This window comes from Podarcis melisellensis (assembly GCF_964234715.1).
Source record: "Podarcis melisellensis genome assembly, chromosome: 4".
Lineage (NCBI taxonomy): Eukaryota > Metazoa > Chordata > Lepidosauria > Squamata > Lacertidae > Podarcis > Podarcis melisellensis.
Genome location: NC_138531.1, coordinates 50,968,981 through 50,982,401, shown reverse-complemented (window position 1 = coordinate 50,982,401; position 13,421 = coordinate 50,968,981). Strand labels below are relative to the sequence as shown.

The 13,421-nt window shown below is 39.5% G+C and overlaps 1 protein-coding gene across 3 annotated transcripts in view; it reads right to left on the bottom strand.

Moving 5' to 3' along the window:
- Positions 1-12,563, bottom strand: part of BRWD1 (bromodomain and WD repeat domain containing 1) — a 43,261-nt gene extending 30,698 nt beyond the window's left edge. For 2 of the 3 annotated variants that reach the window (XM_081908709.1, XM_081908710.1), the window contains exons 1-11: positions 12,259-12,544; positions 11,982-12,040; positions 11,784-11,813; positions 11,526-11,585; positions 7,966-8,116; positions 6,410-6,508; positions 4,958-5,118; positions 3,653-3,874; positions 2,278-2,378; positions 1,871-1,941; positions 1,329-1,429 (exon numbers count right to left, since the gene is read on the bottom strand). In XM_081908709.1, the coding sequence (XP_081764835.1) occupies positions 1,329-1,429; positions 1,871-1,941; positions 2,278-2,378; positions 3,653-3,874; positions 4,958-5,118; positions 6,410-6,508; positions 7,966-8,116; positions 11,526-11,585; positions 11,784-11,813; positions 11,982-12,040; positions 12,259-12,415 (1,212 nt within the window). In that variant the 5' untranslated portion in view covers positions 12,416-12,544. Of the gene's footprint in view, positions 1-1,328; positions 1,430-1,870; positions 1,942-2,277; positions 2,379-3,652; positions 3,875-4,957; positions 5,119-6,409; positions 6,509-7,965; positions 8,117-11,525; positions 11,586-11,783; positions 11,814-11,981; positions 12,041-12,258 lie in introns of all 3 variants that reach the window. The other variant, XM_081908711.1, reaches the window with a different exon arrangement.
- Positions 12,564-13,421: the final 858 nt, after the last annotated feature.

The window sequence follows — 13,421 nt, the reverse complement described above, 5'->3', positions numbered from 1 at the left end:
GGGACAGATGGATGCCAACAATTGGGACTGTCCATGTATATGAAAGAATTGGTTATTCTCCCGTTGAATTATGAGTAGGGCCAAGAATTTAAGAGCTCTGTTACATTAGTCCAAATATCCATTAATTGACCCCAGCATCCTGTTTTCCAAAGTGGTCAGCCAGATTTGTCTGGAAACTGCAATCTGGGCACGAGAGTAATTACCACTTTCTGCTCTTGTGCCCCAGTGAACCACACAATGGTAACCTTGCATTAACTGGATTACTGTAATGCTTTCTACATGGGACGGCCTTTGAAAACAAAAGCTGCAGTTGCTGCAGTATATGGGGGCCAGGCTGCTAAGTAGGAAGACATACAGAGGCCTTACAACACACATTTTAAAATAAATGCACTGGCTACAAATACTTTTCTGGTCTAATTTCAAAGTGTTGCTGATGATTTATAAAGCCCTAAATGGTGTGGAACTAATGAATTTGGACTGCGTCTCAGTACACTGTTCAGCCTGCATTAACACCTTCCAGGGAGGCTCTCCTTTGCATCTCACCTTTAAGAGTTGTGCATCATGTGAGGAGGCCTTCTCTATGGTAGCCCTCAAGCTATAAAGCATCTTTCCTGTCTGAGGCTCATGTGGCCCCAACTCTAGATTTTTTCCAGTATCAGGTCAAGACTTCATTCAGGTATTTGCATGCTGTTAAGTTTGCTGTCTAATATTGTGCTCTGCTTATTGTTTTAAGATTAGTGCTGGTTACTTATGGTTGCATATGTTTTACAATGAAATATGTACCCTCTCTTAGAGTGGAATACTTTATGAATATTTTAACATTATAATGTATACATATTTATAAAACATTTTAAAAACTAAATAATAAATAATCCTTTTTGAAATGGTGCTTTCAGTGGTACACATAATATTCCAAATTTAAAGTATGGCTTCCCAATCCTGCCTTGTTTAAAAGCAATTAACCGTTGTTTCCTGGTTCAGACACAATGGAGAGCTATAGTTAAACTTTGGTTTTCTGGCTTTTCTGCCATTGCATGCACGGGTGCATGAAGCTTGCGTTTCCTGACTTATGAAGCTGAGATTCTGAATGTATAAAAGGTGGCCACTGTGCTATGATCAGGGTTTTACGTTCACACAAAACCTTTAACAGAACCAATCTGTTAACAGTACAATTTGTTCCACCTCCTAATTATGTCAACTGCAATAACCTGGATTTTAAGATCAGGTCTTAAGTCTGCATCAGTCAGATTTTAGAACAGCTTCTTTCAATGTAAATATATATATAATTAAAAGAGAAGTTCATTGAAATTTAACACTGAATTACTTACAGCATGGCTCTCTAGCTCTGCAACTTTTTCAGGTGTTTCAGAACCAAAGTAATACATTCTGATAACATGGTCAGTACTTCCAGTTGCTAAGAACATCCCACCTGAAAAATTAAACAGTAGTTTAGAATGCTAACAGGCAGCAAGCTATAAAAATATGGATTGGATTCAAATGGGTTAGTTGCACTTAAGTTCCACTGATTGCAAAAGGACTGAAGTTCAACCAGCTTAATCTGGACCCAACCCATTGTTTCTAGAACTAATATAACTACTTATTATAACACTGAAAGTCTATCTCTAGATGATGATGAATGCATAGCCATCAATGCTTAACAACTAAAAAGGTATTCTACTTCAATTAAAACCTTTTTAATTTGTAAAGTACCATACAGTCTGAATTCTGTATAATATATGAAGAAGGTACGTTACCATCACTATAAGAAGTAATACTTTTAATTTACATGCTTTAGCAAAAGTAAAATAAAAATATTTATGGTTTCTCAACTGAAGACAGAACAACCTGCTTCGTTAGCATGTATACTTACCAACACTAAATGAAGAGCAAAGCATTTGAACTCCAGGTCTAGGTTTTTCTGTGAATTTCAGTGGCCGGTTACTTTAGAAACAAAAACAGGTTTTAAAAATACATTTTTTTAAAAGTACAATGAATTCCACAAAGATATTCATTTTAGAAAATACAACAATAAAGCCTGCTTCAAATTTCTTCATGCATCTATATGTTGCAGAACAGTTGCAGTATCATTTTTATTTTGCTTACTTCAACAGTATTATTTATTTCATTTCTATACTGCTTTATATTTTCAAGAAAAGGATCTCAATACACTATTACCTGTTTTGAAGCTCACACTTTATTTCCTATGTCACAATATAAAATTTGATCTGACAGAACTAAAATGCTTTGCATCATGAGAGCTTAAAGATGGTTACATACTTGAATTTCATAGAAATGGTATCCCATTGCCAGAAGCAAATTGTTCCATCAACACCTGTGGAAGCCATGTAGCGCACTGAGTCTTTGGCCAATGGACTAAACTGTAAGTTAAAACCAATTGAAAGTTACTGTGCATCTTAAAGGAAACAAGATAACAATATGCAGTGACATTCACTGTCTAAAATTTATTTTCAGTTTTTAAGCCAAATTTCCTTTCCATGCATCTTCTACAAAATATTCAAAAGTATTTTTATTGAACATCAAATGTTAAATTTCACTTAAAGCAAACATGATATAAACTGATAACCTGTCAGACTTTTCTATTACATATATTTACTTGGCATTAATACACATACACCATGCATAATTTATACAATGCTAATGTTATACTATGAGAATAAGACATAGTATAATGATGTACAATGTGACTGAATAAAGCTGAGAATGAATAAAACTGAGCAAAATATCAGAAAGAAAAACTAAACAAAAATGAAACCATGATACTACAATACTAGTACAAGAGGAGACAATGAATACTGTACCTTAGAACTGACTATTTAAGTCTCACAATGGACGCTTTTGTATTATCAGCCACTATAAAGGACTTCTTTACACATCAATCGGTAGTACATGTGTCACTGCTACTGTATACACACAGCTGGGAGTTGTGGAAAAACCAGGTACATGTGCTATAACACCTGGAAAAACACATGCACTGCCACTGTGCCAACAGCTTTTGAGCTGGAAGCTGCATAACTGATGCATAACATATGCATTAGTTTCCTGTCATTTAATCTTCTATGAGGAAACTAATCTACTACTGAACGCTGCAAAAACCGACAGTCTGCTCATATGCAAACAATTTCACTCAGATTTCCCAAACTTATATTCATCGATGTTTAAAAGTACAGTGGTACTTTGGTTTAAGAAAAGCCCTGTTTACGAACTATTCAGTATACAAACTCCACAAAACCAGAAGTAGTGTTCCGTTTAGCGAACTTTGCCTCGGTCTACAAACGGAAGCTGAACAAACGGTGGAAGGGCACCGGTGGCGGGAGGCCTCATGAGGGAAAGCGACCCTCGGTTTAAGTACGGCTTTGGTTTAAGAATGGACTTCTGGAATGGATTAAGTTCGTAAACCAAGGTACCACTGTATAATTTTATTTGAAGATACAAGCAAAACAAAATACAGGTTGTTTACCGAATCTCCAATAATTCACAGTGGGATAAACAGCTTTTGCCTCATTTTACAGAAAACCTATAAATTAATGTCCAAAGTACAGTAGAAAAAGGCTCAACTTTTAAAAACATTGGAGCATACATTAGCGCACGTTTCACACAAAAACAAGCAACATCCAGCTAGCTAAAAACTTACTTGCAAAGATGTAATTGATCCTGTGTGTCCTTGCAGAACAGCAATCGGAGCACATGTTCTGAGGCACCATACTCTGATAATTTTATCACAACTGCCAGCAGCAATCATTGTGTTTTCATAGTTTACCGCCATATCAGAGATTTCTGCTGAATGGCCTCTCAGTGTAGCAAGTAACCGGCCATTGTGTGTGGACCAAATTTTAACCAAACAGTCATCTGACCCCTAAAGAGAGAAAAAAATACATTTTAAGCTGAAAGGCACATTAGAGAAGTCTGAAATATACCATATTTTTTGCTCTATAAGACGCACCAGACCACAAGACGCACCTAGTTTTTGGAGGGGGAAAAACAAGAAAAAAAATATTCTGAATCTCAGAAGCCAGAACAGCAAGAGGGATCACTGTGCAGAGAAAGCAGCAATCCCTCTTGCTGTTCTGGCTTCTGGGATAGCTGCGCAGCCTGCATTCGCTCCATAAGATGCACACACATTTCCCCTTACTTTTTAGGAGGGAAAAAGTGAGTCTTATAGAGCAAAAAATATGGTACTTAAAAACAAATAAGCAAAACAAACAACCATAAAGACACACATACAAAAGTATCAAGAATTCCAAAATTCAGTTGAGATAAATTAGTAGCAATACTGCTGATTATTATCATCTATGAATCAGTCTAGCTAAAACAAAGAACAAGTGAGCAAGAGAGACAATATTTGTTGTAGTGCTTCTTTTCAATTCATTTATCATTCAAGTTTACCATGCTGCTTTACTGGAAAGTAGACAAAAATATTGCTGTGTGACAGAACACACTGAAATATGTATTACATTTCTGATTACTGTTTGTGAGCGCTCAGTAACTCAAGAGCAAAACCACTTTTAAAAAGCAGAAGTGTTATCCACCAAAAAAACAGAAATTTCACTTTACACGTGTATAAATAATTATAATATTTTTTATTTTGTAAGTTTTTTTAATCCAGCCTTCACCGTAAGGTCCCAGGGTCAGGGTAAAACTGAAAATTATAAAAACAGATAAAAACATTACATCTATAGACAATTCTACACAAAACCACTCTAAACAGAACAGAATATAAATTCAGCAAAAATACACATCTATTTTAGAGAAATAAAATATAAATAATTTCAAGGGACAAATATCAAAAAGCAGTAACCAAAAGAGTAATCGAACAATTGGCACAGAAGTAGTTGTTTACCTCTCAATGCATGTAAAATATGTTAACAAAGATGGGCGGTTCTGCTACAGTTCACTTTTTCCTACAGGGGACAAAATTTCAGAATGCACAGAAACTCACAGTGAATATCCTGTGTCCAGTCCTATCGAATACCACACAGTAAACTGCTGAGAGGTGACCAAGAATTCTTCTGTGCATCTTCATATGCTGATACATGTTGCCTTGGAATATAGAACTGGATCTTGTACATCCGGTCAACTGTTTTGCATAATTTACTTCCACTAGAAGAGAAATAAGTCAAACATTCATTAAGGATTTTTCCAAAAGTCATCATGCCGATGTAAACCTGAATTTAAGGTAATTATGCTGGTCGGAGTACTCTAAAAAAACTTCAAAACAATAACATAAGAAACTGCCCTACGCCAGGTCAAACTATTTGTCTATCTAGCCCAGTCTACTGACACAGCAACTATCTGGGATCTTATGGCAGAACCACCTGCCACTTGATCCTTTGAACTGGAGATGCTAGGGTTAGGATCTGGAATATACTCTGAGCTATCACAAATATCCTCCTTTCATAGCTTTTCAACTAATAAAAATTCCTGAATGTTTATCCATCATCTTTCCTTCTTTCTAGGTGGTAAAGGCCACCTGCATGCATGATGCACCTATTTCTTTATGTGCGCTGTGGCATGATTAAAAATAGGCAATAGGCCTTACCCACTTTTCTCAGGAATCCCTACTCATGTTTCACTTTCACTTGCAAAGGCATAAACTTTGTGGAGGCATGTATTCCCCTATGATATGAGAGGCGGGAAGCCCTTTGCTGCTACTGCACTGCCATGCACATCAGCTGGGAAGAAGGAGCCTGCTGGAACCACGGCAACTAGATGTGCAGCTTTTCCTGCGCCCTAGAGAGCCTGGGGCTCGGGGGAACTTTTCCTCAAAGAGCTTCATTCCAAAATGGAATGAAGCTTCAAAATAAGGGGAAATTGAAAGAGAAAGAAAAACAAGTAAAATAAGGGGAAAGTCGCTGAAATTAGGCACTGATTTATGTCAGTGCCAAGCTCAAAAGACAGGAGAATGTGAAATCCTCCATCAAACATCTACATCTGACCCTGCCTGCCCAGTCAGAGGAGAGGAGCCATCCCAGTGTTAAAGCTGTCCTCCATGAGCCTCTGGGGAATGTCCACCTTAAATGGCTTGTCCACCTTAAATGGCTATGTGGTATTGCAGAAGTATATTATAATATGATATAAACAGCTGGGAAAAGGACAAAATGCTTGCTGTAGGAGTTGTACCCTGTAGGAGTTGCTTCTCCCATTATTTTACTTTTAAGTAAAGTTCAGCATAACTAACACCAGCTATTTTAATATATAAGCATTAGTGTGAACATATAGTAATAGTTTGTTCCCATCTTTCATGCTATGAGTTATTTCCTTATTTTACAGTTTCAGTTCCTTACCCCTACTGTGGCAAGGCACAAAAAACAAAACAGCCAGTACAAAAGAAAGAAACCAGAAGTGAAAAAACTGAAAACATAGTAGGTTAATAAGCGAAAGATAAACTTACCAAAACTTGGTGCTTTATCACAGTTAACAGGAATTTCTGGGGGTCTTCCTCTATGAAGGGTAGCAATGACTGAGCCTTTCCAAATGGGATTTCTGGAATCTGCAAATTGCATTTCAGCTGAATGCAGAGTTACTCAGAAAATTTATTCAAACACCATTTCAAAATTTAAGAGTCTTTAATGCTTTAAAAGTTCACTTTTTAAAAATGGCACGGTTTAACTAGAAGCATGTTACACCTACCTTTAGTATTTTAAAACTTCAATCAATGGCTCTATCAATAACATACTGAACTAAGGACTCCTGTACTTTTGGGGACACACTATATCAAGCATGAGTTACAGCACAATGGTTTCAAGAGTTTTTTGTTTTACAAATCCCAAGCGCCAGCCCCTGACTGCAGTATACGGTATCCTGATCATTCACTAAAATGAACATTAACTGTGCCCGCTTGCTTAATTTTGCATTTTCCTGTTTTTATGTTCCTTAACTATTTCTCTACTCATTTCTCCAATTATGAATATTTATTCTTGATATTTCCTCTTCACTTTATGAAAAGAAACAGTTGTGCCTAGTATACTCAGAAGCTCTTGGCCATTAGCTGTCCCTAGAAATGCAACTAACATATACACAAATGAGCTGCCATATGAAGATGTTTTGCATTGTTAGCTACTCTGTGTTCTTAAGTGAGAAGAAAAATGAGGAAAGAGCAGTTGTGTAATACAAGGAGAAACATAAACAAAGTACAAAGCAGTTTCACTTCACAGATTCTCAGCCAAGTATTTATAGGTTTTTTTCTCATATCCCCCCCCCCAAAAAAAAAACTGTTACAACTACAGCAACTTATGGTGCTGTACTTTCACTTAGGGTGAAGCAGCTTTAAGTTTTCTTTCTACTGATGGTCATGCATTTGGTGATAACATTATTTCAGAAATCTCACGCTGAGCTACCCCTCTAAGTATGGTTCAACAACATTTGGGATGTACCTATCTCAGAATGACTAAAGGCTTAGAAAGGTAGCTTACAAAGAGACACTTAGAAAGGTAGTTACAAAGATACACTTTTGTTGAAACCTGGTCCCGTTTCTTTTCATACGTAAGGGAAGGTAACAATTCTCTCCCTCCACTTGTCTCTGGAGAACCTATACTAACTATTAATGTCTTAAGAATCTGCTTGAAATGACACTAAAAACTCAAAGTAATGTTTTTTGTGGAGATGGTATTACATAACTAGACTTGTAATCCCACCCCCATGAAAAAAATGTATACCACCCTTTATTTGAAGATCTCAGATGTCTGTGTTTGAAGCAGATAATTGTATTCTACATAAGGTTTTCTTTTGATCTCCTAGAATAAACCTCTAAACCAAAATATCAATAACCACTATGTCTGTGAAAGGAGAAGCTCAAAGCTGGATCTGTGCTGACAGCATGTATTAAATGGGTGACAAGTTCATGCATCCTAGTCTTGGAAGTTTCAGTACATACTTGTACCAATGCAAGGTTCATATATAGTCACTAGAATTGAACACACCAAGCCACATTAAAAAGTCGAAATATACCTTTTGCAGTTCTCAGTAAGGACTGCTTGCCTGCACCCAATAAAGAGTTCACTCTCGGAATGCTGGGTGGAATCTCTTTATCCAGTATAGGGCCAATCCGCCTGCAAATTTGCAGCAAGTGATCAGGAGCCACATGTTTGTTAGACAAGACCTAACACACAAATAGGATTAAAACAAGTTAATATAACGTAATACAAAAATAACAATTATTTACATAAGTTAAACATTTTAGAATTATTAGTTTGTTAATTATGTGAGAAAAAGCAAGAAACAAACTTGACCTCATTTCACTGTTGCTTAAAATCACTTGACAAACTCCTAATAAGTAAAGTAATCCTTAGAGGCCCCCTCCAGGTATACTCACAAACCAGGGAGAAGGGACTGTACACAGGATGTTCTCCCAGTGCTTACTTTAATGTTGTTCTGGAAAAGACCTACGCTTTTAATTGCTAACTAAATCATTTAAATGTTGCTTTTATTCCAATGTTTTGCATTTTATTTTGATTCTAGTTTTTTTGCTACTATTTACTGTAGTTATAAGTTACTTTAGAAACTTTAAAAATTGAATGGCAAACAAGTAGATGAACTAGTGTTTTGTATTATACTGCAACTGTAAGTCCAACTTAACTTTGGACTATTAAATCTATGAGCTTTCCCATTCACTTAAATGTCTAGAAGATCAAACTACGTACAACTTTTTACTCCCCAGTCCTCAGCACTGGTACCTGCTGCAATGAACAGGAATTTTGTTTTATGATCCATAGTTTATTTTAACTGTGGCTTAAATGAGGTACCAACCAGGCCTGCAGTAACTAAGCCATGCTTTCTCTTTCCACCTTCATTACATCAATTTTAATTTGACTATAACCTCTCCCATTTTTCATCTAGCATGAATCTGATGAAGTTGTAAGTACAAGAACAAGATAAACTAAAACCACACAATTATATAAACAATACATATTATATGCACGTTACTTTTAAACTAGAGCAATGCATTATTCTCTCAAACTATTTAAATGCCCCCCCCCAAATCCTGATGTTATATCTTGAATCCTGTTCCAAGGTGCAATTCTCCAGACCAGTGTTTCCCAACCTTTTTCCTACCATGGCCACCTTCCCACCTTGTTTCCTTCCTGTGGCGCCCCATGGGCAGAGCCAGGGGGGATGGGACAGAGGGCAGCTGCCCCTCAATAAGTAAAAATCAATACAAATCTGAAGTTCTGCCTCCCCCAACCAAAGCCTGCACCCTAAATAAAATCCTGTCTATGCCCATGTCCCCCCCATGCTACCAGTAGAAAAGCAGTTATTTAAATGTTTTATTTGTAAACAGAACATGTTTTATGTATAATTTTTATAATTTATACAAAATACAATTACAAAGAATGATAGGAACATAATAAAATATTGTTGAAGCAGAAAAAACATGGATGCTAATGCCTCCATGACAGATGGCCATCCTACCTCTGCTTAGAAACCTCCAAGAAAGGAAAATCCAGAACCTCCTGAGGGAGATCTATCTTCCATGTATTGTAAAAAGTAAACACCACTTATTTTACCCCAGTTATTTGACACAGAGGGGAAATCCTACAAATACTGTCCAAAAGGTGCACAGGGAATTCTGTATATATGGGAGAATTTTAAAAAGCAAGTAGTCCTCACTGACCTGACCGAAAAAGATCTTATCGTTCAGAGGACCCCTGGCTGCCTATAGCCCCACACAAGTTTACCAGGCCCAATGAACTCAGTGCAGCTTTCTTCTGAGTAGACACTTAGTTATTTACTAGATGCAAGTCAGCAGCACAAGACCACCCCGCTTGACTAGGGGCTGAGGTGGATATCAACCCCTGGTGGGCCACCCCCTTACCTGCTTGTGTTTGGCCAAGCAGATAAATAAAAAATCCTGATTGCCTGGTTATTTAAAAAAAGATTTTTTTCTTCCACTTCTCACTACCCTTTATGGCTATCCTCATGCTGCTAACTCCCATTTACACGATTTTCATCTGGGGGCCCCTTGGAATATCCTGGAGCCTTCCAGGGGGCCATATGGGAAACACTGCTCTAGACCATAGGTGCTAACTCCTAGGGGGAGAGGTCTCTTCTCTCCCGCGCCCTAACTGATGGGCACTGCCATTCAAATGATGTGTGTGCACTGTGCCTTGTAACTGATTATTATGGGCAGGGCTTACCTGTGCCCCACCCCAATATTTTATTCAAGTTGGCATCCCTGCTCTAGATATTCCATTTACTCAACTAAAATTTCCTTGCAGGTATCCAGTTAATATTTCTGTAAGCATTTAATGTAGTACAGCAGCAATATACTTTTAGAATTTAAAATCTATGAAAACTTTTTCCATTTCTCTCAACTGATTGAATTATATCTATCATTTCCTTTCCAGACCCAAACTCACAGACATGAAAACAGAATTGTTTAAAAACATTTTAAGATAAACAAAGAGTAATGTCAAATTTTTATGCAAGCAAAGTAGACTTTTTTTTAAAAGGGGGGGACACAATGTTTCACAATAATATGTTGCAGTCCTCACTCAGGCTTGGCTGCTCATGCAGCAAAAACTGTTTCCTGTATCAATGTAACATAACAGTTTTGTCTATGCCATATGTTCACCACCTCTGGAGAACCAGGGAGCTCATCTTATGAACCTCTACTTAGAAATCCTACAAAACTGAAAATGTCATATTACCATCACATTAAAAATTCCGGTAGCATTTTTCTCAACTAAAAGAGGAATGTTTCCTCTTATAATTCACATCTAAGCTTCCAAAAATAAAGAATCACATATGAAACTCAGTGCAAACCTAAGAATACTATATGAAGGAAAGTCCATTACAATCCATGATACTTAAAAAATACATTTAGGATTGTGGCGTATAATAATTTTTTAAGCAATTCAAGCTTTTAACAATCTAACATTTGGAGGGAGGAGGGTGAGCTGCTGAAGAACAAAGCAGATGCAAAAGTCTGGCCCTACAGTGCAGCATTTCAAGTCCTGCTCATTTCCCCACTAGCTTCCAAGTCCACATTGAAGAGCTTGTTATTTGTTGTGAAGAGAATAATAAGCATCCATTAAAAATATACTGAATCTTCAGAACACTTATTTAAATCCTAATCCAAGTGGTTCAATGTAAATTTGAAGTCATTAAACAACTCAACCCTCTAGTGGAAGCCAGCTCTTATCTTCCGAGGAAAGCATATTTTGGGGTAACCAACAATAAAATATTGTCCGGTTAAGGTTATTTAGCAAATCTTCTGTAGAAACCAAGAAATAAAGGTTCTTTTTCAGACTGCTTTATCCTAACAAGCCCTGATGACACACACCCCGCCTCCTCTGTAAGATGACAACATCCTCTGTTCCCAGAGTCCCCATTTATGGCTTCTGTTGACTAGCACAATTATAAATACCTTCCATAAAACAACACAGGCTTTTAAAAGCATGAAAAATAGCACGATTAGTTTGAAAAAGCAAATACTGTTGATCCCCCCCCCCCCAACAATCCAAATCTTCTTTGGGTTTTTTCCTTTTTTTAAACAACAAAAGTCTCACCAAGTCTTCATAACTTCTGCAATGTTCTCTTCCTTCCCAATCCAATCTTTTAGGGAGCAACTAAAATTGAAAGGGGGAAGGAGAGAAAAGCCAGATGAATTGGAGCGAACGGGGCACAAAAGAAAGCTGTTACAAATACTTGCACAGATGGCATAGTTTCCATCTCTAAAAGACACTGGGATTATATTAAAAAAGCGGGGTAAAAGCGAGTGGCATAAAAGGAAATTGTTTTTTTAAAAAATGAGTAGTCTCACAGACCTGGTACTGTTCCAGTTCTTGCACTAGCACCTGTAGGGGGGAAAAAGAAGCTGGTATTTGGCACTGGTGGAGGTTTTCTGTTCGCGTTTGCTTTTTGAAGCGCCGCTTCTGACCAAAGTGAAGGGGGGCGCTATGAAGCCGCCCTTGGCGGGGGTGGGGTGGGGGCAGTGCAGAGGGTGCAGGCGAAGAACAACTCACCTCCGCCGTCCTCCTGCAAGGCCCAGTGCTCAAGAACCGAGCTATGAGGAAGTACAGTTCTGCGAGAAGGAAAAAAGAGGAGAGATGAAGTCGAAGCCGGGCTTCGTTGGGGGATGGGGAGGGCGGCGGGGGGGGCGGGTTGGGGGATCCCCCTTAGGTGACTGTAACTCATAACCAGGCTCAGTAAGATGGCGGCGGAGACGGCGAGCGCTCGCCTCGCCCGGCTCTTCCATCCTCTCGCTCTCCTCACCAAGCCGGCGCTCACTCTTCGCATTACCTGATTCAATGAGCGGCAGAGGGCCGCTGCCGGCGCCCAAAGGAGAATTGGAGGCCGGCAAGGGCTCGGCCATATCCGCAGCGGCCGCTGTTGCCAGGAGGAGATTAGGGCTGAGGGCTCTGTCTGGCGCGGCGGCGGCCCAGGCCTGGCTCGACATAATCCTATCAGCGCTTCCCCTCCCCCATGCGCCTTCGCTCTATTTGTATGTATGAGGGAGAGGTCCGGCGGGCGAGAGCGCGCACGTCCGTCGTCTGCGCACCACCCTTCGACGCCGCCACTGCCGCGCTCTACATTAATCTCTGCCCAGCCCCGCTGCCATTACTGCTGAGGCGCCCCGCGCGCCTCTGACGTAGCTCCGAGGAAAGGCGGGGCGGAGTGGATAGTAATAGGGAAGGAAAAGGGGGGGGGGTTTAAATAGTCCCCTTTGAAGCGAACGAAATGGTTGCGTTTAAAAGTTTCAAAAACACACAGAGACCGCAATCTGATAAAACGGCACTCATGTATCGTCGTGTAGTAAAGAGGCTGCTTTACGTGAGGACAGGGTGGTGGTGAAAGGCTGTGATGGCGGAGCGCGGAAGGAGATGCGGCCATTTTCGACTTGGCAGTTGGGGATGAGGATTCGTGGAGAATTAAAGTGGGGAGGGATGCGAGCGAGCGGCGAAGGGCTCCTCCCGCCCCTCGTTGTAGAGAAGTGAGAGCGCTCGCTTGGCTGCCTCCTGCAGCGCCAGCCTATTCATGCTTACTTGGAAGTAAGTCCGTACGTGCCGTGGGGCTTACTTCCAGAGACATGTAGGACGGCGTTGACAGAGGCACCTTCTTCCGGAAAAACAATGCGCCATTTTCATACAGATAATCCCCCGAAGAGGCTGATGCGAATCTGTCAAGGTTTTCTCCCCTGGTTCGCCCTATGTCTTTTCTGGTCAGGGTCTTTCACAATGTGCGGGCGAAAATCAGTAGGCAGGTTTACGTATGGAGATAAGTCGCCCTTTGTTAAGGAGAGTTTTGTTCATTAAGTCCCAGGCAAATGTTTCTAGGTCTGCAATTAAGCGAGGAAGAGTGCGGATCGGTTGCAAAACAAATGCTAATGGTGGACTGGCTGTTCTTTTCCAAGGGGAAAATGTTGGCGCTTCCCTAAATAAAAGGAGCGTTTGGGGAGTGCCTCG